General features: G+C 57.6%; 1 protein-coding gene across 1 annotated transcript; it reads left to right on the forward strand.

The window, feature by feature from the left end:
- Window positions 1–1,305: 1,305 nt before the first annotated feature.
- NECAB3 (N-terminal EF-hand calcium binding protein 3) lies at window positions 1,306–26,022 on the forward strand. The gene is made up of 13 exons (XM_086761011.1): window positions 1,306–1,496; window positions 6,392–6,416; window positions 7,444–7,552; window positions 15,060–15,085; window positions 15,416–15,513; window positions 20,968–21,104; window positions 21,287–21,408; window positions 21,725–21,804; window positions 22,232–22,285; window positions 22,997–23,109; window positions 24,553–24,630; window positions 24,943–25,034; window positions 25,794–26,022. The coding sequence occupies exons 1-13, from the start codon at window positions 1,404–1,406 to the stop codon at window positions 25,820–25,822; spliced, it is 1,056 nt and encodes a 351-aa protein (XP_086617137.1). The 5' UTR covers window positions 1,306–1,403; the 3' UTR covers window positions 25,823–26,022.
- Window positions 26,023–26,115: the final 93 nt, after the last annotated feature.

Raw genomic sequence — 26,115 nt, forward strand, 5'->3', positions numbered from 1 at the left:
AGAGGGATGGGAAGAAGCCCACCACCCCAAGAAGTCACCACTCCACGTGTATCCCGGGAGCTCTGCCCGGGCATGGCTTTATCAAGTTTATTTATCTAATTATCTGTTTCTTGTTTGTGAAAACCTTTGAGGACAAGCTGGGGTGCAGACATGGATGTCTGTCCTGTTCCTCCCCGCACGCACAGGCCTCCGGGTGCCTGTGCCGGGCAGGGATGAAGGCAGCTCCTGCCTCCTCCTCATCCTCCCCCAGCCTGTTCTCGACTCCCACAGCCCCCGCCTGGGGCGGGAAGGGGATTTTACATCTGCTGAGGTACCCAGCACCATCGGCATGACCCCTCACGCCTGGCAGGCCACACTGGAGGGGAGCGGCACTGAGCGAAGGCTGCCCGGCACCGTGGGCACGCAGGAGCTGGCGCTGGCGGAGTCATTTGAAACCACTCTGGGTGGTCAAAGGGACCACCCAGGGCCAACTGGGATCACCCATGGCCAAACTGGGGCCACCCCAGGGCCAACTGGGGCAACCAGGGCTACCCTGGGGCCACTGATGGCCACATTGGGACCAACTGGGACAACCAGAGCTACCCTGGGGCCAACAGGGACCACACTGGGATCACCCATGGCTACAATGGAGCAAACTGGGGCCAAATGAGACAATCAGGGTTATCCTGGGGTCAACAGTATCCACACTGGGAGCACCCATGGCTACACTGGGACCAGCTGGGGCAACGAGGGCTACCCTGGGGCCATCCATGGCCACTGTGGACCACCCATGGCCAAACTGGGACCAACTAGGACAACCAGAGCTACCTCAGGGCCAGCTACAACCACACTGGGACCACCCATGGCCAAACTGGGACTAGCTGGGGCAACCAGAGCCACCCTGCGGCCAACAGGGACTACACTGGGACCACCTATGGCCGTAGTGGAGCAAACTTAGGCCAACTGGGGCAACCAGGGCTACCCTGAGGCCAGTGGGGACCACCCTGGGACCACCCGTGACCAAACTGGGACCAACTGGGCCAACCAGGGATGGTCACAGAGCCGCACTGGGACCACCGTGGGCTGCACCGGAGCCAACGCGGAGCACAGTGGGGTGCACTGGAGCCAACTGGGACCACCCCCACCGCCGACGGGACCACGGAACACGCAGCACCCCTCCAACGCCGACCCCGGCCGCGCCCCCGCGCCCCTCCCCGCACCGCCCCTCTCCCCTCCGCCAACGACAGGCGCGGCCCTGAGGTGCCAATCACCGGCTGTGCCCAACCGGATCGCCGCGGGGGCGGGCCCTCGGCCGAGGCAAAGTTGCCCGGCGGCTGCAGAGCGGCTGGGCTGAGTCCAGCTGCGCGCCCTACGGCACCGCACAGCACCGCACCGCGCTCCACCGCGCCGCGCCCGGCGGGGCCATGATGGCGTGCGCCGAGCTGCTGGCCGTCTGCCTGCTGTCAGCCGACCGCGGCCCCGCGCCCCGCCGCCAGCCGCTGCCCATCTTCCACGACGTGAGTACCGCGGGGCCCCCCGCCAGCTCCCGTCCCGCACCCCACCCCGCGGAGGGCGATCGGGGGCCTGGGTGGGCTGCGCGTGGAGGTGTCGGGGTGAGGCCCTTTCCCGCCTTCCTGAGGAGCCAAAGCCGAGGGACAGGCGAGGGAGCCCTGCCGCTGCCCCGGGCCTGGCGCTGGGAAGCCAGGCGTGGGTCGTGATGCTTAAATAACGCTCAGCGTTGTGTCCTTTTTTTTTCCTGAATTGTGGGCCTCTGAGTAGCTAGAAATAGCCCACTCCTCGTCAGGCTGGCTGTCGTGACTCCTGGAGCGGGAGCTGCGTGTTTCCAGCAGGAAAGCTGCAGAAGGTACCGTCTGGCTGTTAAAAGCTGCGGATCCCACAGGCAGAGCGTGCCCGGTGCCCGCTGCGGTCCCTGCCTGCTCCCGAAATTGTGGAGGAAGGTGCTCTTTGTGCGGGTTGGAGGTCAGCCGGGAGCTGAAGGTGTGGATAGCATCTTCGTTCTCACGGGACAGGTGCTGGCACAGTGCCTCCCGTCACACCGCGTCTCCTCGAGCCCTGTGGCCAGGGTGCTCCTGTCGAGGGGGAGCTGTGCGCCCCGGGGCCGGGGCTCTGGGGGAGGCGGCGTCCCTTCCCCCGTGGCACCCGGCAGGGTGGGCAGGTGGCTGCGTGCCTGGCTGTCTCCCAGGGCAAGTGGCACAGCCGGGGTCAAAGCCCACCTCCGCTGCTGGAGAACATCAGAGGTGCTCAGCCCTCCTGCTCCTGGCTGTCTTTTGTGAGCTGCAGGGTACCTGTGTTGGGTGGGCAGCACCCGCATCTCCCTGGTAAGCCACCAGCCCTTGCGTTGCCCTGTGTGCAGCACCACTGGGGTCTGAGTCACCCTGTGGAGCCAAGGAGACGTGTGAGCAGAGGTGCTGCCCCTGCCTTGCCACAGGGACTGGGGAGGAGAAAGCAGGTGAGGGTTAAGGATGAGGGTTGGTGTAGTGTCCCAGCACCTGGACAGCCCAGGGCTGGTGCCAGCTGTCAGCTCTGCTCTGTCCTGGTCCGAGTGGTGCTACCCACTGTGTCCCTGTTCATCCTGGAGGAGGGGAGCAGGAGGTCTCAGGCAGCACTTTGGGAAGATGAATGCCATGCCTGGTCTGCTCCTCCATCTGGAAGACCTCCTGGCATCACCAGGGAGCAGCTGGAAAGCACAGCTCCATCAGCGGCGGTAGTGCTCACAGCTTCCAGCTGGGGGTCAGGGTCTCTGTCCTGCCGTTGGGGGTATTTCAAACTGCAGGGCTCTCCAGCCAACATCATTAGCCGCACTAATTACTTGGCTGATGGAAGATGGGCTAGAGGAGGGTTGGTGGTGACAGCTGTGTTCCAGCCCAGCTCCTCCAGGCACTTGCTGATTCCCACATCTATCCCTCAGGGTGTCATTAAAGCAATTAAAATGGGAAGTGTTAACAGCACTAGCGGCTGCTTTCTGGATTCTGGCGGCTTCCCTTCCTGTTCCCTGTGGCTCCCTTTATTCCCGCCTCAGCTCCGGAGCTTGCCAGGGTGAGTTTAACATCTCTGCTTTTGGGTCTGGGCAGTTGGCTGGGCTCTCGCTGCCCCCCGAGGCAGGGTGAGCTGCCCCTCGCCGCAGTGGGATCCTGCCTTTCGGGCAGCAGGATGGCAGAGCTGCCCCCGACAGATCCCAGGTAGCAGCCAGTGCTTCCCCGGGGACTGGAGCCGCTGTCTCCCTGCCTGCAGACCGCCTGCCTTCAGGAGCGGTGAGGAGGAGGAAGGCGGCAGTGCCCGAGATGCTTCGCTGCAGGCGCGGTACTAACTGCAGTGCTGCCATCGCAGTTGTTTCTCTCTGCAGAGATCACAAGCCTCTGGGAGATTCGTCCCCCAGACTGGTGCTCGGAGCTTGCTCGCTCCCCTCTCGGTGCGTGAGAGGTTCAGCAAAGCTGCTTGGACAGCCCGCCGTTTATCGCTGGCGCTGGGCTGCAGCCCGCATCAGCCTGCGGTGGCTCGATGAGCGTGGTGTCCCGGGGGCAGCTGTCCCCTCCCCAACAGCCGGCGTGTCCCTGGCTGCGTGTCCAGCAGCTGCCGTTCCTTCCAGCCCTGCAGGAAGGGAGAAGCCCTGTAATGTCTCTCATTCCTGGAGCGCGGGGTGTTCATCCCCAAATAAATGCCAGTTCGGTGCTGCTTCCATCTGTCCCAGCGTGTCTGCTGCTGCAGGCACCGAGCAGGGCTGCGGCTGCTTGGACCCAAGCCCAGGAGCTGGGGGCTAAGGGAAATGTCTTGGGCTGGAGGCAGTGTCCCTGTGTTTTTGAGAGTGCTAGCCCCTTGGAACGCAACTGAGGGATTGCCCTTAGGGGCTCTCCAGCAGCCGACGCAGACCTGATCCCGTTCCCAGCCTGGCTTTGCAGCACTTTTCCCTGGCTTTGTCCCAGGGCTGCCGTCCGCACTGGGCTCTTGCACTGGGAGCAACGCTCTCCTGCCGTTGCCGTGGATGTGCCTGCACCCTGGGGAGGCCGGGAGTCATCCGTGGGGCGTGGAAGCAACTCTGTGCTATTTTTGCTTGGCTGGAGCTGGATCCTGCCTCACCCACGGGAGCTGTCAGTGTTTTCCAGTGCGTGCAGCGCTCGCTGAGGCACCCCTCTGCAGCTGGGGTTGGCCGGGGACGGGCTCTCTGGGGGTGATGAGGAGCCCTGCCGTCCCTGAGGGACGTGGAGCAGACGTAGCCTTGTTTCACAGGGCTCTCGCAGCTCCGCTGCTTGCGCCACGTTGGTTTATTTTCAGCTTCAGGCAGCTGTCGAGTGTGCACTGGCTGCGCTTGTCTAACACGCCGCTGGAGCAGAGGATCCCCTGTGCAAGGAAGAAGTGTCAGCTCTGTGTGCCGAGGTTTGTGCTGAATCCACAATGGGCTCACCCCAGGTCAGAGACCTTCTCAGCCCCGTGGGATCCCCCCTGAAATTGTGCTCTCCCTCTTAGCATGCAGACAGACCCTGCTGAGCGGGGCCAGCTTGTGAGTGAGAAATGTTTGGCCTCACTTGAATCTGCGTTTAAGTGCCTGGGTGACACTCAAATGTCTTTGGGATGAGCTGGCTGGCCGCAGCGACATTTGGAATCATAGAGGTGTCGTTGCATGTGCCATCCGATGACGGAGAACTCTGCAGGGTCAAGCTTTTGCCCTGACCGAAAGCGGCGTGCGGGGAGGCAGCAGGGTGGCACGGGCGTGCGGGACCCGCTGGTGCTGCCCCTGCCTGCGGGCAGAGCTGCCCCTGCAGCCGGGGGGCCCTGGCATGTGTCACCTTGCAGCTGTGAGACCCCTGGTGCACAAACGAACCCTTTCGCCTGGAGAAAGTTTTGCTTTAAAAGCCAGAGAGATCGCCAGCGTGTGGGAGCTGTGGGTTCCCATCTCGGCCGGTAGCGGTAAAGCTCCGAAGCGCATCCGGTGAGTCCTGCGGGGCGTTCGGAGAGCGCTTGGCCTGCTTTCCTGCGAGGGAAGCAGCCTGGCCGCCTGTGTCCCAGAGGGATGGTTACCTAACGCCGGTCAGCTCAGGGCAGCCTCCGTTCCCTGCAGCGGCTCGGCTCAGGAGGAGCCTGCCTTGCTCGGAAGAGCATCCTCCGAGGATGTGTCCCTGCGCCCGCTTTCAGACACGAGGAAGGACCAGGGATCTTCCTGCTGGGACCAGTGTCGGAAAAGCCTCTGCCCAGTTGCAAGCCAACGGCTTCCTGAGGAGTGAGCAGCGATTTCTCTGAGCAACTGTTTCTTTACCTCAGAGTGATTTTTCAGGGGCGTTGCAGTGGCTAGGTGTGGGCTCGTGCCCTCAAAACGCGCAGCAAAGCTGTCGGTGAGCGGTGCAGAAGGGAGCTGGGGGCGGAGGGGGCAGCTGGCAGCGACGCATCTTTCTGCGGTAGGGAGCAGAGCTGTTCCGGGGGCGGTTTTATCAGCGGTCTCTGTCTTGCAGGTGTGTGGAAAAGGATATAACAAAGTCTGCTTTCTGCTTTGCCTGCCCCTTTTCGTTCCTGATCTTTCTTCAGACCTTTCGATTTCTTCATCAGCCAGGATGATTAAAATGAAGAAAGCTGCCACGCACACAACTTTCTGTTGTTGGCTCCGTTAGGATGTGCTGGCCAAAACCTCGTGCTGTTTGGTCTGGTGAGATATTCCCAGGCTCTGGAAATGTTGTTGTTCCTCACTGGAGTCACCCCCAGACCTCCCAATAGTTACTGGTGAAAGAGGAGCCAGGCAGGGGTAAGAAGCCCCAGCTTTCTCCTGGGCTGTGGGCAGAAGCCTCGTGGTTGGGAACCTGGGTGGAGGTCCTGAATTGGAGCAGCTCTCCAACTGTGTTCTGTGGCAGAACTAGTTACAGATTAATTAGCTCAGTAATTATTAATTGCAGTGTGTGTGCATGTCGAGGTGTTGCAGGAAGGGCTGTTGTGAAGGGTGGTTACAAAGTGCAGGACAAGAGCCGCTGCTTGGTACAGATGGTGGAAGTGTCAGTGGTGATGCACAAAGTGCTCCCGTCATGGAGTGGTTTTGTGCTTAATGTTCCTTCATTTAAAGGATCTGAAAAATTAAACGCTTTCCATCACAAGGGGGTAGCGAAGCCCTTTCTACTTTCTCTCCCTCTGTGTTCTCTAAAAGATGCTTTGTGTGAGTGCTGGGCTCACTCCGGCGGCGGCGGCTGTGCCGAGAGCTTTGCACGTTGGAGGCGAGAAATGGTTTTAATCGTTTGCAAAGGGGAATTTCCCCGGAGCAGCCTGTGCAGCCCTGCAGCGGAGGCTTCTCCGTGACTCTCTGGGCTCCAAGAGACGGTTTTCCCATGGTGGCAGTGCCAGGTGCCGCCTGGCTCGCCGTTCAGCTGCGCTGCTCTCCCTGCTGCCTCACTAAACCCTGTCATATTTTCTCTTGCAGATTTTCCGACGAGCCGACAAGAACGGTGAGTGCCTTGTTCCTGCTGCTGCCTCCCCCTCCCTGCTCGGGTCTGGGCGAAGCCGCGCAGCCCGTCCCTGCCGGGAGGTTTGGCTGAAAGAGTGAAGGAGGAGAAGGGCAGGCAGCTCTCTGGCTGCAAGAAGAATGCTTTTCTGCTTCGCTTGGAGGAAAAAGGCCTGGCGAGGGGCTGGGGAAGCGGGCTCCCCCAATTCACTGTCCGTGCGTGATGCCCCTTCCAGGCCCTTCTGTGCGCATGCACACGATCTCTCCTCTGCGCTGCTAGCAGCAAGAAGGGAGGGCAAAGCAAGCTGTGCAGCGGGCAGCCCAGGGCCTGTCAGGCTTCTGCTCCATCCCTTGCAGGTTTCATTCAGTCTCCGTGCTCAGTCTGGGGTTTTACAGGTGCCTCTGTTTGGATGACCCTGTTTCTGGAGCCCCCAGCGTTTGAGAGTTAGGCTCTGCTACCCAGTTTTTCATCTGGCACCCATAAACCAAGAAATCAAAAATCACAAGTTGTTTCTCTGAGCCTTCCCAGTCCTTCTTCTCCTTCACCGTACCTTGCAGGCTCCAGGAGCTGCTTTTGTTGCAGATCGAAATGCAGCCTAGCAGCTGAAATCCTCCTCAGAGAGGAAGCAAAAAGCTCTTGAGCCAACGGAGAGATTTTCTTTCCATAAAAACCTGATGCTGTCCTCACTGTGCTGTTTGTAATGGGCTCTGTACTGGGACAGTCGGCTTGGACAGCCGTCTGACTACAGAGCGTCTGTGTGCGTTTCTGAAAACGTTGCAGTGGGGCCTTTTGGAAGGGGCTGAAATTTCCGCCTGAAATTCCAGCAGCCGTGGCCTTGCTTGCCAACACTCCTGGGTTTTTGATTGGGACTGGTGGGACACGCATTCAGTGAGATATCTGCTCTAATTATTATGCACAACACGCCCAGCCGTCCCACGCTGCCGGTAGAGAAGCTGCTGGGAGGATCGCTGGGGCCTGTATCCTTCTTTCTGCAGATATATAATTATTCTTCCCTTTTATTTAAATGCAGATGATGGGAAGCTGTCATTTGAGGAGTTCAAGAACTATTTCGCTGATGGGATCCTGAGCTCGGAGGAGCTGTGGGAGTTGTTCAGTGGCATTGACAGGCGTCATTCGGAGTAAGTACCGTGGTGGCACAGAGGAGAGGAGACGAAGGAGTATATAAAAACGCTTAACTGTAGATGGAGGACATTTGGAGGCGGGTGCGATAAATAGTCAGGGTGAGATAAACCTCCCTCTTGTGACACGCAGATGTTAAAAGCCATTGAACACCAGCTAGAAGTGCTGAGGATGAGAGAAGCCAGACATTTTGAGAACAGTCGTTATCGGATTTACTGTAGTTTCGCAAAAGCAACCGTCCATTTAAAATTGCATTATGTTAGTTTGAAAAATGTATTCCAGAAATATACAGCCCTATAGAGCAGGCTGTGTCTGCAGGAGGAGCGTGTGGTGGTGCGAGGACGACGCACAGACTGTGCAGAGTCGCAGACTTTGCCACTGCTGACACAGGGAACTGCTTTTCACTTACGTAAGAGCTGCTTTCCACCAGAAGTGGGCTTTATGAGTGTAACTGTGAATTTAGGCCAGCTACTTTTAAAAAAAGAAACTCCCAAAGAGCAGGAGAAGTAATCGCACTTAGCCCTGCTCTCCTCTTGACTGGAGCTGTCTAGAGAAGTCTGTTGGGCTCAGCTGGGTTTCTCATCTCAGGCTTTTGGACGTCGGCATGGCCTTGCTGGGGTCCCTCTGCGCTGCCGGTTGCTGTGAATGAGGGTGTTTTGGCACTGGGAGAAACTGGCCGTTGATAAACTGCATGGCTGGGGGCCTGTTCAAATGGAGGGATGTGACTGGGGGAGAAGATGGCTGCAGCTTCCTCCTGGTCTTGGGTGGCAGCAAGCTGGGCACTGGCATGTGCCACTTCCCTGGCCCCTTGGAAGCATCTCCTGCACCTCTCTGACGCCCTTGGCTGGGGCAGGGGTAGGTCAGAGCAGCCTTAGCCACGTGTGCTGGTCCCAGGGCTTTTCCTGGAGCCAGGGCAGCGGCACGGAGGGGCTGCGCCAGGCCGAGGTGCCAGCAGCCGCCGAATGCCGCTGAGCCACTGACAGCGGATACGCAGCGGTCCCTGGCTGCGATCCCCACCTCGTCCACCCAGGACTGGAGGAGGGGGGGTGGCTGACTCCTGCCAAAAAGTCAGGGTGGTGGGTTTAGCTGATGCTCCCGCTTTAGTGATGGGGCAGAGAAGTGGGCTGACCCCCAGTGCCGTGGGGTGTGTGCAGCCCTTCGTGCTGCTTTCTTTTAAATTTGGGTGCCCGCTACTGCCTGTTCTGCGGTTGGGCTTGTTGGATGTGGGCAACAGGAGGTGTCTCCTGAAAATACCTCTGTCTCTTTGGGCTGTGCTTCTAGTTAGCAATGAGCTGGTCCCTTTCCTCTGCGAGCACTTGCTCCATTTTGGGGTGACCTTGGAATCACCCCCCATACAATACCACTGCAAAACATGGGTTGCAGCAAAGCAGAGAGTTTTAACCGTGCCCTTAACTGAATGGTGAAGATCTCCTTTCAGGTCAGGCAATCCCCAACATTCTTCCATCTGTCCCGAGCAGATAAGTAGGACCGACTGAAGGGCCCCGCGCGAGTGGGCTGTCTCTGAGAGCCGTGCACGGCCCTGGCTGCAGTGGTGCTCTCCATAACTCGTTACCCGTAATGACGGTGCGGTAGCTATGACAACGTGGCAGTTGCAGCAATGAGCTGGTGACATCTATTAGCAGGGCATGACCATGGGGTCTTTGATCTCTTTCTGCCGTGAGGAGCAGAAGGGACCCTGTGGACAGAGCTGGTTTCCAAATTTCTGCGTTCAGTGACTTCAAGCAAACGTAGGAGATGCCATCCCCCCAGCCCTGCGAGGATGCCCTCATTTCTGCAGGAGCAGAAGCGAAAATCCAGCCCTGAGGTCACTGCAGGTGCAGTTCTCGTTTCTGTCCCTCCCTGGGACGTGTGCAGGGTCAGTGCGTGGGACAGCGTCAGTGTGAGCAGGCGGGATCAGGACGGGACGTGGGAGGTGGCAGCAGGGAACGGTACATGATTTCTTAAGCTTCATCCCCAGCTTATGGAGGAGGAGGAGGTGAGACCTCCCAGAGAGGGACCCTAGCACTCAGCTTACTGCCTGGTAGGAGGCATCCTGTCCCCTGCGAACAACGTGGGGCAGCGCTGCGTCTGCCAGAGTGCTGTGATCCTGACCCAGAGCCGTGTGCCCACTGGGACCAGGGACTTGGAGAGACAGGCCTGTCCCCAGGGCAGGATGACCCCTCTGTCCCCAGGGGCTGCTTGCCTACTGCACAGTGGCAGGTGACCAAAATCAAGCAACGTTCACTGCGCTGGGCCTCGTAGAGCTCTCTGTGTGTAAAGCTGGACTTTCTGGCATTTGTTTTGGTGGTGTGCAGGGGAACTTGCTCCTTTGTACAACCTCTGGTGTCTTGTAAGAGCTGTGCTGGTGCCCCGCTGTCCCCTCAACGAGGGGGCAGAACACCCCTCTCCTGCAGGCTGCCTGCTTGCCTTGCGCTTCTGAGAGCTGGCTGAAATTTGCTGCCAGATTCAGGAGTTGGTACCTGAGCCAGAAGACAACTACAAGCTCTACAAACGTATCTGGCCTGCTTCTTTCATGTCCCGTAGCTTTTCTGATGATGGGAAAGTGTCACCCTTAATAAAATGGGTGGATTTGGCCAGAAGGGTGCTGTGTTTGTCAGATATAGGCTGGAACTTGTGTCTGTCAGTGCCTGACCCAAGGAGAGGCAGCAGCAGAGACCTTTATAGCCAGGCACGCTCTGTGTCCGGGTAACAGAGTGCTGCCCGGACACGTCCTGACCCTCACCCGTCACCGCGAACCTGCAGCTGCTCCCCTGAGTCCCAGAGCTGACATCTGAGACGGTTAGTATTTCAGAGGTCCCACGCATTACTTGTTCTCCTTCCAGACAGCCCACGGCACCGCACTCTCCTTTTCTCCCTGTCCTTCCCATCCGATCTTCGTTCCACCTCCCATCCGCCCGGCACTCGGGTGGGGTGCTGTGCCTGTGCGTCAGGCACCTCTGTTTGGTTCTGTTCACATTTTACATTTCCCCGTGAGGTTTTCCTTGTTCTTCATTCTGAAAATTGTTCCGTTTTGGCTTTAAAACATCTCCTTGCTCTAATTCTTTGACATTTTAAAATTCATGTTGAAACCAAATTCAACTCTTCATTGCAGTGTGGTACAACAGCTATGTCTGCCGTTTTGTTTAGCCTGTCAGAAGGCTCCACACTGACTCTGGCTCTGGCGTGGAACAGGAAGATTAATCTTCCTGGAAAAGCACTTTTTCATCCACTGAAGCATCTGAGTGAGAAGAGACAAATGTTTTTGAAGGGGTGAAAAAGCTCCGTTGCTGCAGAAGCGTCAAGTGCTGATTGCTCTCTGAGCTGCCCTGTGTCCGTCCGCAGCCCAGCTACGCGGGATGGCTGCAGGTCCCAGGGTTTTGTGGGGACAACTTAATGGAGAGTCTGTTACAAAGGGCTTTGGACTGAACACTGTGGTGTTGCACAGGTTGCATGCCTTTTTCTTAATATCTAATCTGACTCTACCTCCCTTTATTTTAAAACCATCACCCCTCGTCCTGTCACAGCAGGCCCTGCTGAAGAGTTTCTCCCCATCTTTCCTGCAGCCCCCTTTGGGCACTGGGAGGCCGCGCTCAGGTCTCCCCGGAGCCTCCTCTTCTCCAGGCTGCACAGCCCCAGCTCTCTCAGCCTGGCCTCACAGCAGAGCTTCTCCAGCCCTCTCATCATCTGCGTGGCCTCCTCTGGACCCTCTCCAACAGGTCCACGTCCTTCTGATGTTGGGGGCTCCAGAACTGGACGCAGTGCTGCAGGTGGGGTCTCACCAGAGCGGAGCAGAGGGGCAGAATCCCCTCCCTCGCCCTGCTGCCCACGCTGCTGGGGATGCAGCCCAGGATGTGGTTGGCCTTCTGGGCCACAAGCGCACATTGCTGGATCATGTCCAGCATCTCATCCACCATCACTCCCGAGTCCTTCTCCTCAGGGCTGCTCTCAATCCATTCCCCGCCCAGCCTGTATTTGTGCCTGGGATTGCCATGATCCAGATGCAGGACCTTGCACTTGGCCTGGTTGAACTTCATGAGGTTGGCAAGGGCCCACCTCTCCAGCCTGTCAAGGTCCCTCTGGATGGCATCCCTCCCTTCCAGCGTGTCGACGGCACCACACAGCTTGGTGTCATCGGCGAACTTGCTGAGGGTGCACTCTATCCCACTGTCCATATCACTGACAAGGAAGTTGAACAGGGCTGGGTCCAACACGGACCCCTGAGGGACGCCACTCGTGACCAGTCTCCACTTGGACATCGAGCCGTTGACCACCGCTCATCCTCCTACTCATCCACCACACATCCTCCTTTGCATGAGAGCGATCAGATGGTGGTGGCAGGAACTGGGTACAGACTACCCAGTGCCTGCGTCTCTGACCTTGAGCCTGAACTGGAAGAGGTGGGAGTGCTGGCTTGGTGGAAATAATCTCAAGGCTCTGGTTCTGTGGAAGAAGGGACTTGTGTGAACTTTCCTCCCCTCTCTTTAGTCAGAGACTCAGAGCTGCAGCATCTGCCGGTCTCTGAATGATGGAGAGTGACTGAAACACTCTGGGTCACACAGGAAAGGTTTGGAAATCAGATCAGTGATGGCAGCGGAGGTTCCAAACATGATAAATGATAAAAAGAAAAAAAATCCCGTCTGCTTTGCTGAAGCTGATTGCTGTTTTCTTGCATAAATTCCAGGCACGCTCTGTCAAAATCCCAGCAGCATAATGATGACAAGATCCTTCATCATCAGTTCAAGCTTAATTACAGTTAATCAGTGGTTTGAGCACAGTCAAAATACAGTGATGTGGAAATGTGGAGAGTCTCAGGATGAATGCTTTGGAGGCAGAGGGAGTGGGAGAGGGGACGGCAGAGAGAGGAGGGGAGCACAGCCTGCTGCCCCGCTGCAGCCCCCCAAAATGGGTTGGGATTTGACGTGCAGGTTCCTTACGTCAGCCCCTCCTGATTTCTGGTATGAAGTAGCTTCTGGTAGTATGAAAATAGCACCGTTGGCCCTGTGATCTGCTTGCTGTGCTCCGTCCTGCCCCTGACTCTGCCCTGGGGGCTGCTGCAGGATGCGGAAGGTGGGAAGAGATGCCCATGCAGGGTTGCTGAGGGAGCAGCCTGCGTTGGGAAGGAGCAGATCTTCTACTGGACAACTCCCAGAGGGCACGAGATCTTGGTGACTGGTTCGGTGTTTAGCTGTTCAGTGTTTAAGTGATTGATTAGTTAACATTTGTTTTTAAGCAGCAAACAGATGAGATAGAGAGCGTTATTGATAATCTCTGGCCTCTCCTTAGAAGCCGTAGGGTCGGTGTTGATCGTAGCTGTTCATCACACGGACGGCTGCTCGCTAGAGCCACGGTGGGGAGCTGGGCAGTGGCTGAGCTGGTGGCCCCTTCTTCCTGGTGAAACCAGTCTCGGCTCCAGGTTCTCACTGGGGACAGATCCAAATCCCTGGGTAAGGTATGCATTAGGTGTTTCACTGTGCATTTTGTTAACTCCTGTCCCTATCCCCTCTTCTGTGATTTTTACCCGTCTCCTGGATGGGAAGCAGTGGCCGCAGTTATCACTGCGGGGCAGGGGTCTAACAAGCGGTGCTGCGGATGCTGCAGTGCCGGGTCTCCTGTGGCAGTGCAGCAGTGGCTCTGCAGGCTCCGGGCAGCTTTCAGAAATAAGTGGCAAATCAAGAAGGAACAAGACGTTTTTCCAATTTAAATTTGTGCTTCAAACCTCAGTCACTCTATCTAGCCGCGCTGTGGTTGGGTGCGTGGAGCTGCTCGGAGATGGGATCAGCAAAGTTTGATGGAGTGGAGTCGACAGAAGAAGGGGCTGTGGTTTTGCTGATCATCTCTATTGCGTCTCAAGGGAAACACTATTTTTTTTAATCCATTTTAAAAACCGTCTGCGGTGCCAGGACAGTGCGCCAGAGCCCTGCCTTAATCAGCTCCTGCGGTAGGTGTTTAAAATAGATGAGGCAAATCACCTCCTAAAACTGCCTGTCCCTGTTGCCTGAGAAGGCGCCTGACGCAATTAGCTAAACGAGGGTCTGCCGTGCCCCTGCCGTGGGTCTGCGATGACGTCTCGCTCCAAAATATTTTCATGAATTGAAGCACTGCCTATTACTAAAATACACTAAGTGGAAGCCCAGCAGAAAGACAGACACAGAAACGGGCCTTTGATGTTTGGGGGAATAGCTGTGGGAAGAACTTGCTTAAATTATTACATCTTTTCCTGGCGTGGTGTTTTAGACACTTCGCACACTCTCCTCTGGTTTTACCTCAGGGCGTTTTTGGCCCTCTGTCCTGTGAGCAGTGCCAGAGGGAGACAGTGATGTTGCTGTGCTTTGGCTTCCCCCGGGCAGTGGCACTGCAGCTGTCCTCATGCTTAGAGCCAGCAAACTCCAGATATCACTGGTTCCTCCGTGTTTGACAGCACTTAAACACTTTAAAAACTCCCTTTTGTGCTCTCTTCTACTTTCCCAAACAAGATTAAAAATAGTTCTAATCACTGACGGGATTTTGAGACAGCAGAATTTCTTGAGCGGAGGCTGATTCGAATAAACTGTATCCTGGGGCATTCCCTGCAGGCTCTGCGGGCGATGCCAGCCGTCGCGAGCAGCTCTGCCTCTGTGGCTTTGGCCACCTAAGCAGATCTGACAGAACCCACGGTTCTGCTTGACATCGTCCCGAAAACATGTGACTTTCTGGATGTTTCCTCCTCCCTTTCCACCTCAGCAGCGCCTTTATTAGCAACAGGAGGACCTTTCCAAGCCCTGCAGGGATGCCAGCATTGATTCTCCAGTCACCAAAAAGGGGCAGAGGGCTGGCCTCAGTTTCCAGGTTTTTGGACCCAGCTCCGTGCTTTAATGGCCTTCACGGCAGGAACAACCCCTCTCGAGCCATTCAGCTCCACATCACCCGAGCTCTGAAGGCAGGGAAGAGAAGGAGCAGCTGGGGGCAGCTGTGGGGCAGATGGGGGAGGAGGGGGCCTGGTGCATTGGGGCAGCCATGAGGGAGGACCTCCAGGTCCCCCCTCACTGGAGACATGAGGAGGGAGCCGTGGCTGAATGCTTTACATCTCTGGGGGAAGAGGTTGGGTTGAAGAAGCAGCTTCTGGCGCTCATCAGCTCCAGGGCTCAGAAATGGGGCTGCCAGCCCAGGGGTCCGGGGCACTGCCTGCCTCCCCTGACCGCTGTCGTGGCCCCATCCTGCTCTCACTGACACTTTCCCAGCGCACTCCATCTCCGTGAGATGTTGATGGAGGAGCTTTGCTTGCTCCTTCAGCCTCTGAAGCAGAGGTGATGCTCTGCAGCCGTGCTGCAGGTGCTGGGCATGGCTCCTGAGCTGCTGGCTCTAAACTTGTGCAGCTTTTTATTTTTTGGTTACAGCTTTTGAAAATACATAGGAGGACCAGTAAATCCACTGGGGGCTCAAGAAAAGCCCTCAAGACCCTGCTCACCACAGCTATTTCCTGAACCAGCCCCACCATCTAACAAGAGCTTATTTTTCTGTTCCTTGCAGTAACGTCGACACGGAGAAGTTGTGTGGTAAGTAGGGTGATATTTCTGCCTCTTGAGGGTCTGTGGTGGGGCTTTGTGCACATCTGACCTGGGCAAGACTGGGCAACCAAGCGGTGTAGACAGTCCCTGTGCCTGAATCGCAGCACAGAGGCCATCCGTGCTTTTCTCAAGGGGAAAACATTTTGTCCCTGGGGGTAGGAGAGGACTCTTCCTTTCAATCCAAGTGGGAGCATGAGTTTGAAGAGGAATGTGGATGCACCCCTGCAGTGGGGGGCTGCGTGCAGGAAGCAGTAGGTGCAGGGCAGGCAGAGATGGAGGCGCTCAGGAAGCTCACCGTGGTCTTCTCTTCTACTTCAGATTATTTCTCAGCGTATCTCGGAGAATACAGGAATGTGCTTTCCGCCTTGGAAGCCCTCAACGCTGCGGTCCTGGCAGCCATGGACAAAACCAAGCTGGTAAGGATGGGACCGCGGGAGGGCGGCAGGGCAGGATGTGTAACAGAAGCCATGGTGATCTTAGCTGCTTGCTTAGGGCTGAACTTAGAATCATAGAATCACAGAATGGTTAGGGTTGGAAGGGACCTTCAAAGGTCATCTAGTCCAACCCCCCTGCAAGGAGCAGGGACATCCCTGACTAGGTCAGGTTGCTCAGAGCCTCATCCAGCCTGGCCTTGAACGTTTCCAGGGATGGACACTTGGGTGTCAGAGGCAGGAAATGTCTTACGTCCCGGTTCAACGGAGTTGCCTGTGCGTGCTTCACTTGTCTCCGTGTGCAGTGAGTACAGCATGCCTGGAGGAGGGGAGCCATGCTGGAGGAGAAAGGTAGAGCTAGTGCTTTTGTGCTCTGGAGATGTTTTCTTCCTCCTAAGGCTCTGGCAGAAGTTGTTTCAGCAGCTCCTTGCAGACTGCTTCAGGGTCCTGCCTGGGGATGCTGTTTCTGGGAGCATCGCTGATAATCTGTGTTGTGTCTCTGAGCCAAAGCAAGGTCTCTTTCACAAAGCAGTGTGGCACAAAATGAGGACATCAGGGTTGAGCCTGCTCTGACAGGCCCCAGTAGCTCGTGCCCAGCCCAGCCTGTGCTTACAGCGACAAAAATTGGCTGCTGGAGAGGGGGCAGGAGCTGCTGCGGCAGGAGGGTCGCTTTGGGAACCAGCAAGGCGCTTGGGAGACGGTGGGAAACGGTGAAACTCATTGACTCCCGGCCCTGTGCCGAGTTCATCCCTGCGGTGAGTGTTCTGCCTCTCCCTGCGGCTTGTGCTGACGGGAGGCGGATTGGAGGCTGCTAATTAGGGCAAGCAGCCTCCTGCTTTGGGAGCCCCCCTGCCTCTGCAGCACAGATCAGAGTTCTGCAGCGCACAGTGTCGCGGGCTAAATGCAGCCGCGAAGAAGCAATGGCCAGCACTGGAAGGACCCTCAGGGACCAGCAGCCCCCTTTGCATCTGAAATTTGTTGAATGGTTTAGCCGTGTGCTTGGGGCTGGCGCTGTTTGACAGCTGTGGGAGGGCCCGGCCCTTTCTTTCCCTTCGATGTGGTGGTTGATGCTTGGTAGGAAGCAGATGAAGGGCATCGTCCACGTGCGCCGTGTCCCCTGACCTATTGGTCGGACAGAGGAGCGAAGGGGTCCTGCTGTCAGCTCTTCGGAGTCGTCCAAGTGGTGTTTGTGCCTTTGGAGTGTCAATCATGATCTTGCCCTCTCTCTGAGTTCTCCTCTGGCCAGATCCAGCCTCAGCAGCATCTCCCTGTACCTCGAGAAATTCCATGCTAGCAGAGGGAATCATCTGAAAATGCATTTTCTCTTTGGTTCAGCTGCTCAGCCTCCTTCACAGTTATTAAATGCAAGTCCACAGGGAGAGAATGAATCCTCTTCAGAGAGCTATGGTTTATTTCAGTTGTTTTCTGTTTGGTTTTTTTTGGTAATTAATTTGTATATTCATCTATTTCTCCAAAGGACAGCGCAATTACTGTCTGCTTCACAGTATTGGCATGATGCATTCATTCACTTAATAGTTTCTGGTGCCACAGGTGTTCTCTGGAGAAGAGAAGCAGGTTTTCCCTGTTGAACTCTTTTTCTACCCCGGTTGGATCTGCCCGGAGCCAGGGCAGCCCGACGTTCACCGCGCTGCTCTCACCCGGGCGAGGTCTGCGCTGATCCGGTGCTCGGATCCCAGCCCCGAGCTCCCGGGCACCCCGATGCAGGTGCTGACCCTCCCGGGAAGCCTCTCCCTGCGCTCCCCCGCTCCGCTGGGCTCTGAGCCAGGGAGAGGGCGATGCTCCAGCCCTGCGGTCAGGGCTATTGCAGAGCTGTGGGAAATCCGCTGCTGCTAGAGGCTGGCAGAGATTATAAATGCTGCATTCTTACCTGCTGCGACCTGAATGTGTTCCCACGTTTGTTTCCAGAATGGGGCTCGATCTTGGGTTGTTACAGGATTAGTGGGTTTATTAGGCTGGATGTTAGCCAAAGCTCGCGCCTCTCTGAGCCAGGAAAGGGGGCAGAGAACAGAGATCTCCCATATTACACATCTACCCCTTGTTTCTGTTCATTCAAACACCTCTGATGCCACCACAGCTGAGCACTGGGAGCCCCAGTTTGGCAGAGAGGTCACCCTCCTGGAAGAGCCGAATGAGACTTCATCCTGGGAGCTGCTTTTGCTGGAGACGCAGCCGTGCTGTGCACTGAGCAAACTGGAAGAGCCTACCTGCTCCAAGGGCACCCGCCGTAAAGCTCTGCTTCCAGAGCAGGGCTGTGGAGTCAACAGATGTGGAAGGATCTGCAATCCCTGCCTGTTTTTCCCAGGCTAGATTTAAGAGAGCTTTGCATGACTCCCGAGGAGGCAGGGATACCTGGCTAGCTAGAAGGAGGAGGAGGGGATCTCTGGCTTGAGCTGGGTCTCACCAGTTGAACTACAGCATCTCTTGGTTAGGGCATGGTCCACCTCCAGTAGTTCCTTACTGCTGCTGCCACCCCTGCGTCCTCCGGGTTGTTACCCCACAGCTGTCAGTAGGCTTGTGTAAATGTAAACCCACTTTACAAGCAGGAAAACAGACGGGGAGCACGGGCTGCTTCGTTAGTACAGCCAAAGCAGAACCCGGGAGATGCGCTCTGCTTGCTCAGACCGTGCCAGGACGACGAGCTACGGGGAGGAGAGAGAGGGAAATAAGGAAACCAGAGCTTGGAGGGAATATGCCGTGGCTCTGTGTTTGGGAGTTGCAATTTGCTGCCAAAAGCCTTTTTGGTATCGAGGATTCCCACCTCCGCGCGTGCAGCAAACCTGCTCGGGGGCTGTTCTATGGACCCACAGGTTGGCAGGAGGAAACCAAATCATTAGGGGTTCCTGTGCTCCCAGCCTTCCTCACCAGGTCGGTAGAAACATAGTAAGGAAAAGACGTCTTTGTAAGAAAAGAGGGTTTTTCTCCAGATTCCGTCATTCCCACTTACATTTGTAAAATATCACTTGATAGCCGTGCTGCGGTGTGCTAATTAAAGCTTACCTCGTGGCTAAACTTTGGTTTGCAATACATTAGCGTCAGAGTAAGAAGTGAGCTGTGGAAATAGCTTGGGAAATGGTCTGATATTTCTCACAGGGGGCCTGTGTGCTAAAATCTTTCCGGTCTTCCATTTGCAGACACTGCGAACTGGCCCGTAAATGCCTCTCCAAGTCAGCGCTCTTATTTCTGCTCTGGCAGGAATTATCCAGTCACCTATTCCGTTCCATCCTGAGCTTAACTGTCATCATAAGAAACTAATAAAACCTCTCAAAAGCAGAATTATAGCAGCTCTTGGCAACTTTGGGGTTTTCATCTGGGTCAGCGGAGCTGAAAGACCAGTCCTCAGCCAAAAGCCTTGTCTCGTGCTTTGCTGAGCTGTTTCCTCTGTGACTCCTTTCCGCGAGTCTTTGCTATGAGCAGAAAATGCTGTGCTCGGTGAGACAGAGCACGTTTTTACTGAGCCTCTCTTCACAGAGGGGTTTGAGCTGCGCGGTGCAACACCTGACAGAAGGGTTTTGCTTGTTTGCCCCAAAGTGAGGAGTGCAAAGGGGGCCGGGCAGCTGGACTGAACAGTTTTCATTCGATTCCCTCCCTGGCATGAAATTTTCCAAGTTGATGCAGAAGGGTGAAACTGTTTTGAAGCTCTCTTGAGAGACGGTTATTTCCATCCTCCTCTCCAGCGCGTTCCCCTGGGCGTGCTGTGTTTGACGAGGCGAGAGACAGGAGGCAGCTGGCTCGCCGTGTGCGATGCTCGCCCGAAATACGGATGTGTCCGCATGGACTCCTGCTCTGCCCTTGCGAGGTGGGCTGGGGCGTGCTGGGACCAGGAGGATGGGGAGCCCTCTGCACTGGGAACTTCAGAGCTGAGGCCACTCCGAGCACGGTGTGCCCTGGGCTGCTAGTTGGGTTTTGGGGGGTGGCACCCCAGCCTGGTGCCTGTGCCTGCGTGTTTGGGGTGTAAGGACTGCGCTGGGGCTCAGTGTAGGCTGGATGTGCCCCCCGCAGCCGTGACACGGTGTCGGTGGGAGCAGCTGCCTGCTCCTGCAATAAAGCTCCATCCACCGACATCATCCACAGAGGACATCAGGATTAGGCCGTCCTCAGGATGAAAGCGGAGAGGATGGGGAGCGCTGGGAGACTGGCTTGGCGCCGGGGCTGCTCCCCACGCCTGCCCGTTTGAAGGGGAGCTGCCTAGGGTTCCCAGCCCCGTGCTCTCCATTTTCTGTGGCCGTGGGGAAGGAAGCCTTGTGGGAGGAGGTGGGATGCTTGACTGGGAAAGCCTGGAGATGCAGAGCTGGAGCTCAGCTTCCCGTGGCCGCATCATGTCGTTTCGTTGCCATCCTCTTCCTCTGGCAGAAAAATGAGATTCACTTTCAAGCACCGATGAAAACCCAGCGGCCACTGGGCAGAGGGCTCTGCTTGCCCAGGTGCTGGGGGCTGTGGGGAGTGGCTGTAGCCATCCTTCGCCCACTGCAGCCCGAGCCCAGGGCAGCGCTCGGTAGATGAGCATCCTCTCCGCTCAGCTTCCCCTCCCAGCCAGCTGCAGCCGTGCCAGCAGCCCCAGGCAGACGCAGCTCTGGAGGAACCAGAGGTTGCAGAGGAACCAGAAACTCATGTGAGGCGCAACACCCTCTCTGCTGCCCCCCGACCTCATCAGATCTTTGACACCAGCATCAGAAGGGTTACGTCCACGTGCTTTTGTGCAGAGCTTCTGGAATTCAAGATCCTAAATTCTCTCGTGTGCTGGAGAGAAACACAGCAGGAATTGGAAATATTTGACCTGAGTGATGTGGTGGCACTGCTGGACTCTAGTTTGGGCATGAGAGAGGAGCTCGTGATGCTCAGGGGGTGAAGGCAGCCTGGCTCCTGGTCTGTGCCGCAGCCTCGGGGGTGCATGTGGACACCACGGGGAAGGCAGAGGTGGCTCTGGTCCAGTCTGTCTCCTCCTCTTGTCAAGGAAGGGGGTTGTCCTCTCCTGATGGATGCTCCTGTGGAGCCACCAGCCCTCCTGCAGCACATGGAGACTCCATCCTTGACCTCTCACTGCTGGTTCTGCCTCTTAGTGCTCACAGGGATGTCCCGTGGTTTCTGTGTCCCTTGAGCAGCTGAGCACAGGGGATGGCCACGGGACTGTTCTGCCTTTACCCTGAGGCTGGGGAGCGTCCATCTGCCGTGCCCCACGGCTCCGGCGGGCTGTGGGTGCTGGGGCCGGGACGAGGAGGTTGCACTGTGTGTTCCCTGTTGTGGCCTCGCAGGCGTGCGCCCAGAGGATGCTTTTGTCCTCCAGTGTCATTGTTTCCTGCAATAACTAAAAATTTAATTGGAATCTACCCCATTTTTAAGGGCCAACCCCTTCCAGCTGCGGCTCTGCGCTCCCTGTGCAAAGCTGGAGGCCTCTGACGGATCCTTTCCCCTTCCCCACAGCGGTACGAGACCTCCTCGAAGATGGAGCAGTTCCTGACCCGCTTCCTGCTGCGGGAAACCATGCACCAGCTGCAGTCCCTGCAGGCCTCGCTGGAGTGTGCCGTGGACAGCGTGGAGGAGCAGGCAGGGCGGGAGAGGTAATGGCGTGGGACGCGCCGGCCTCCCCCCTCTCCCAGCGCCTCTCGTAGGGGTTGCAGCATGGGACGGGGACGCTGGCAGGGACATCTGGGAGCAGGATTTGCCCTTCCCAAGCCCACTGTGAAGCTGAGCTATATAGTGAATGACTTCAACCCCACCTTTTGCGTTTTATTCTTTTCAGAAAGGACGTAAAGAGGTCTGAGAGCTTGGTTGGCCTGAGGTCAGGAAGACGATGTGGGCACAGAGGACAGAAGAACATCCGTCTGTCTCCGACAGACCCCTATTCCGGGATGCTAACAACAGGTATCTGCAGCCTGGCCGTCCCTCGGGCTGGTTTCCGCCCCGCCGGAGCCTGGAGCGGGTGTGGGAGCGGCAGCGTGGGACAGTGCAGGATTTTCCGGGACAGAGCCTGGACCGTCACAGCCAGATGCCAGCTGCGGTTTCTGTGGGGTGCTCTCTCTCTTAAGCAGTGGGAAACGTTTCAGGAGAAAAACAAATCTTTTTTTTTTGGGTTTAAATCAAAGATTTAGAAACTTTGGCGTTTTCTGAGTCTTGAGCAAGCTTTTGCAATGACAAAAGCGAGCTTTTCTGGTGACATTTTTCTTCCTTCCCTGTGCAGGCGTTTGTGTGGAAGACAACAGCCAGTGGATGGCGCAGATCAACAGGCTCCAGCAGCTCATCGAGAAACTGGAGTGCAAGGTGCGTGGCAGCGGGGAGGGGGCTGGGGGCTGCCCCCGCCCCGGCCGGGTCGGTGCTGGGACCTCTCCCCGTGCCAGCAGCCCCGCTGTTCGGTCCTGGCAGCGTTGCAGAGCTGCGCCCGTTCACCAGGCCCGGACTCGCAAAGCTGCTCATCCCTCGCTGTCCCCAAAACCCCCCTTCTCCCCTCAGCTTTGCAGACCCGCCTCTGGCTTCTCCGTGGTCCGTGCTGCTCTGACACGTCAGTCCGGACCCACTGAGCCCCACGGATGTGTGGGTCACGTCCCTTTTCTCCCCTGGGTACCTGGAGAAACATCCCCAGAGACCGCACTGTCACGCTGGGCTGGGCCGGGCTGTGGGTTACCGCCATGTTTCACCTTGTCGCAAAGTTCTCCCCGTAACGATGATTTGTCCTGTGGTGTTAACGCAGAGCCCGCGCCTGGAGCCGCTGAAGGAGGAGGCGATGTGCAAAGGAACAGATGCAGTAAGTCTCTGTCCTGCAGCGCGCACAGGTCCCCTGTCTCACACACAGGTGTGCTCACGCAGCCCGCGTGCTCCGCGGCCGGAGTCACCCGCGTGAGCGGCTGGCTTCACTCTGGCGGGGCTCTGCTGCCCGGCGAGGTAGCAGGGTGGGAGCCAGAGCCGTGAGCCGGGCCTGAGACCCTCCACAGGACAAGTGCAGCTCTGTCCGGTCCAGGAAAGCCCCAGGCAGTGCCCACGGCGGGCTCAGAGGAAGGCAGCGCTCTGCTGCTGAGTGCCCGTGGCTCCCAGGTTTGCTCCAAGTGCCCGCAGCCCATGTAGAGCCCTGGTCGGGGGGTCCTGAGGCCCCTTTCTGCTGGGGGAAGGACACGGGGAGCTGCAGCAGCCCCAAAGCAGGACCCCATCACCTGGGGACGGAGCATCTCCTGTTGGTGCCGTCCTCGTAAAGGCAACCTGCCTAGGTACGAGGGGGCCGCTTCTTGGAAGATGTCCCTGCTCCTTGCCGGGGCGTTGGACTGGATGATCTTCAAGGTCCCTTCCACCCCAAACCATTCCATGATTCTCTGTTGGTGGTGTCCCCAGCATTGTGGCGCCAGGCCCTTCTTGCGGCTTCCCTGCGGTGCTGTGCTTGCTCAGCGCTGCCTCGTCCCGCAGCAGGGAGGGCGGGAGGGGACAGATCAGCCCCTGACGCTGTTCGTCCACTGTCCCGTTGCAGCACATCTTGGTGGCAAAGAGGCAGATCTCGGTGGCGACGAGCAGCGTCGAGGAGTTTCGCCAGGCCTTCAGGTCCTACACGGAGGTGACCGCCGGGCAGAGCAGCTGCCTGCAGTAAGTGTGGCAGGCGGGAGGGTTTGGGGCTTTTAACGTGCCACCCTTGGGGGACAAAAGGGGTTTTTGTGGAGTATTTTGTGTGCTGGTGGGCTCGGTGTGCAGAGGTTTGGCCTTGCAGAGAGGACAGAACTGCAGCGGTGCCTTTGCCCGCAGTATCATCCCATCCCCTGTTGCAGGTGTTCCCAGTAAGAGCCACGTGTCAGTGTCTGGCAAGGAGAGGGGTGGGTTTTACGCTGGCAGGAATGGCTGTGGCGTGTGCCTCTAAGTGAATGCACGCATTTCTCCAGCACTGAAGGACCTGAAAGTAACGGGGGAAGAGTCAAGGGGAGCGCTCGTGCCGGAGTGTCGCTCTGTATACAGCGTGTGTGGGGCTGGTGGGAAGCGGCCGCGAGCGCGTGAAGGTAACCCCGGCCTGAGACCAAGGCTCTGCCCCAGCCCCGCTCCAGAGTGCTGAGCAGAGCTGGGGATGGAGCCCAGGTCTGGCTTCAGGGACCTGCCACCGCCAGCGCGTCCCTGGAGATCCCACAGCTGCTCTCTGAGAGGCGCTCTCCTCCTCCCACGGGAGCTTTCAAGCCGCTCGCAGCGGGAAATGTTCGTGCTGTTCCCGTTTAAAGTGTCATTTTCCAGCTCTTCAGTTCCAACTGCATAAAATTGCTTTTTCAGTCCAAACAAAAGGAAGATCCTTGTTTTGACACATGTGGCAGAGAGAACGGTGGTTTTTTTGCTTTGGAATGGATGGGCTTTTCTGTCACGAGAACTGTTAGTGTAGACGACTGGGTAGCGTTGCACGGGCGGGCTCTCCGCGTGAGCAGAAAGCTGGAGCGAGGCCCAGGGAGACTCTGCTGTCCTGGTTCACGCCGGGGAATTGCACAGCGCGCTGCGGACCCAGTGCAGGGGGGCACAGCTTCAGCTTCCGAGCTGCCCCGAGACTGACTTCGCTCTGCCCCCAGGCCCTGCTCCCTTCCTGCAGCCCTCAGCAGCAGCTGGAGGATGCGTCCACCCTCAGCTGGAGTGGGTGATGCTGCAGCTGGGTGCAGATGGTTCCCCTGGCCCTGCACCCTGCGCCTTGCTCTCTCGTCTCCCTGCTGCTCCCCCTTCTGTCTTCCCATGGGCTGGAGAAAGAAACACTCCAGTCCATGGGAAAGAAAGAAAACCAGTTCAGAGGCTGGTTTCTGGGCCGCGGCCAGGACCAGTTCAATAGCTGTAAAGCTCCTCCGCTGCCTGGCTGCAGGAACTGCGAAACCTGAAGGATTTGGTGTTGGGATCCCCTGGAGCCGTGTGCCGGCCCCAGCAACCACAACTTGTGGATGCACCCAAACTGCTCTGAAAGGCCCGGAGTGCGGCTCACGTGCAGCCCGGTGCCCCTGGTTCCGGGGCCCGATGTGGCCGCACCGTGCCAGCCTGCCAGGCCCCCTCTCAGGGTCGCTTCTGTCCCCGCAGCGTCTCTGCCTGCAAGCTGACGGACGAGGCCTGCTTCATCCTCTACGAGTTCTGGCAGGACGTGACTTCGTGGAGAAGGTCGGAGGCTTTCCTTGTGCGGGGCTGGGTGCAGATGCTCGGGGTGGTGGGGCTGAAGGGGGTTTTCTCTCGGGGCTCCCCCTCTGCGCACAGCCTGTGCTGCCGCTGACGGCTCAGCCCAGCGCACCCCGTGTTTGCAGCGGAAGGAGGTGAACACCCTGATAAAGGATTTGGGGAGCGAACAGGAGTGGGTGTCCTGCTCTGGGTGGCGCAGAAGCAGCCCTGTCCCCGTGCACGGGCAGGGATCCCAGCGCACAGCCGCTCAGCACGCACGAGCCCGCCGCCCTCCTGACCCCGCGTGCTGTTTTACAGCCACTTGCAGTCCAGCTGCAGCAAGACGTTCCAGCGGGCCATCATCAGCTTGCTGGAGTCCCCCGAGCTGCTCACCACCATGCTCTTCCCAGGTGAGGGGCGCTCTGGGGCTGGTTTTGGGGGGCTGCAGGACCCCCACAGTCCCCCGCTCCTGCTCCGCGTGTTCTGCAGAGGGCAGGAGCAGTGGTGACAGACACCTTGGCTCCCTCCAGAGCAGAAATTGGCTTGGGGGGTGGCCTAAATTGGGTTTCTCTAACCAGAGTGGGCCGTGTACTGCCTGGCAGGTGTGGCTGGGTGCTGGCAGCGCTGCTCCCTGCCTGGGGGATGCTCTCCAGCCCGGGACAGGTTGGTGGTTGGACTTGATGGGCTTGGAGGTCTTTTCCATCCTTAAAGATTCTGTGATTCTGTGACAGCTGAGCAGCTGGGGGCACTTCCCAGGTAGCAGAGAAGCTGAGCCCTGCCTTGAATACACCTGATGCCTTTTTTTAAATTATTATTTTTTATTTTTTTTTCACCGGAGCCCTGAGCCTGCCCTGCAGAGCACTGGCCACCCTGGCTCAGTCCTGGTGATGTCCAGGTGCCCAGCTCTGGGGCTGAGCCAGGGGAGGGACCAGGGAAAATTCACGTTCCCCATGGTACCAGGAGAAAGCTGACCAAGATGTGAGGCGCTTTCAGAGCTTGGTGACAGATAAGGCTAAATTAAGCCCCAGTTCCCTGTCACTTTTGGGTCTTGGATATAAAAAGCCACAGCTGCCCCCCAAGCAGGGCTGGATCCCCATCTCTGCCACTCCAAATCCCCCTCCCCTGTGTAACACTGCACCTCCCTGATGCCTTCCCCTCTCTCCCCCCAGCCTCATGGTGGATCATGAACAACAACTGACCCCGGGAAGCCGCGTCCGGGATGCCCTCAGCATGCGGAAGGATGCGGAGCCCTCGGCGCAGCCGTCACCTTCCCTCGCCTTTGTCACCTCCCTGTCCCTCGTCCCCTGCCGCGGTCCGGCCAGGGCTGCCTGCCCGTCGGCCCTGGCGGTGTTTTACCCTTTTGCTCTTTTCATGTGAATTTATTTATTCCCCTACCAAGACAGTCTCTGTGCTGCCGGGAGGAGCGGGGCAGGCCCAGCAGCGCTCATGGCTGCTGCGTTTGGGGGCAGCAGCCTCGCCCTTGGGGAGCAC

Source organism: Chlamydotis macqueenii, chromosome 16 (genome assembly GCF_036417535.1).
Source record: "Chlamydotis macqueenii isolate bChlMac1 chromosome 16, bChlMac1.mat, whole genome shotgun sequence".
Classification (NCBI taxonomy): Eukaryota; Metazoa; Chordata; class Aves; order Otidiformes; family Otididae; genus Chlamydotis; species Chlamydotis macqueenii.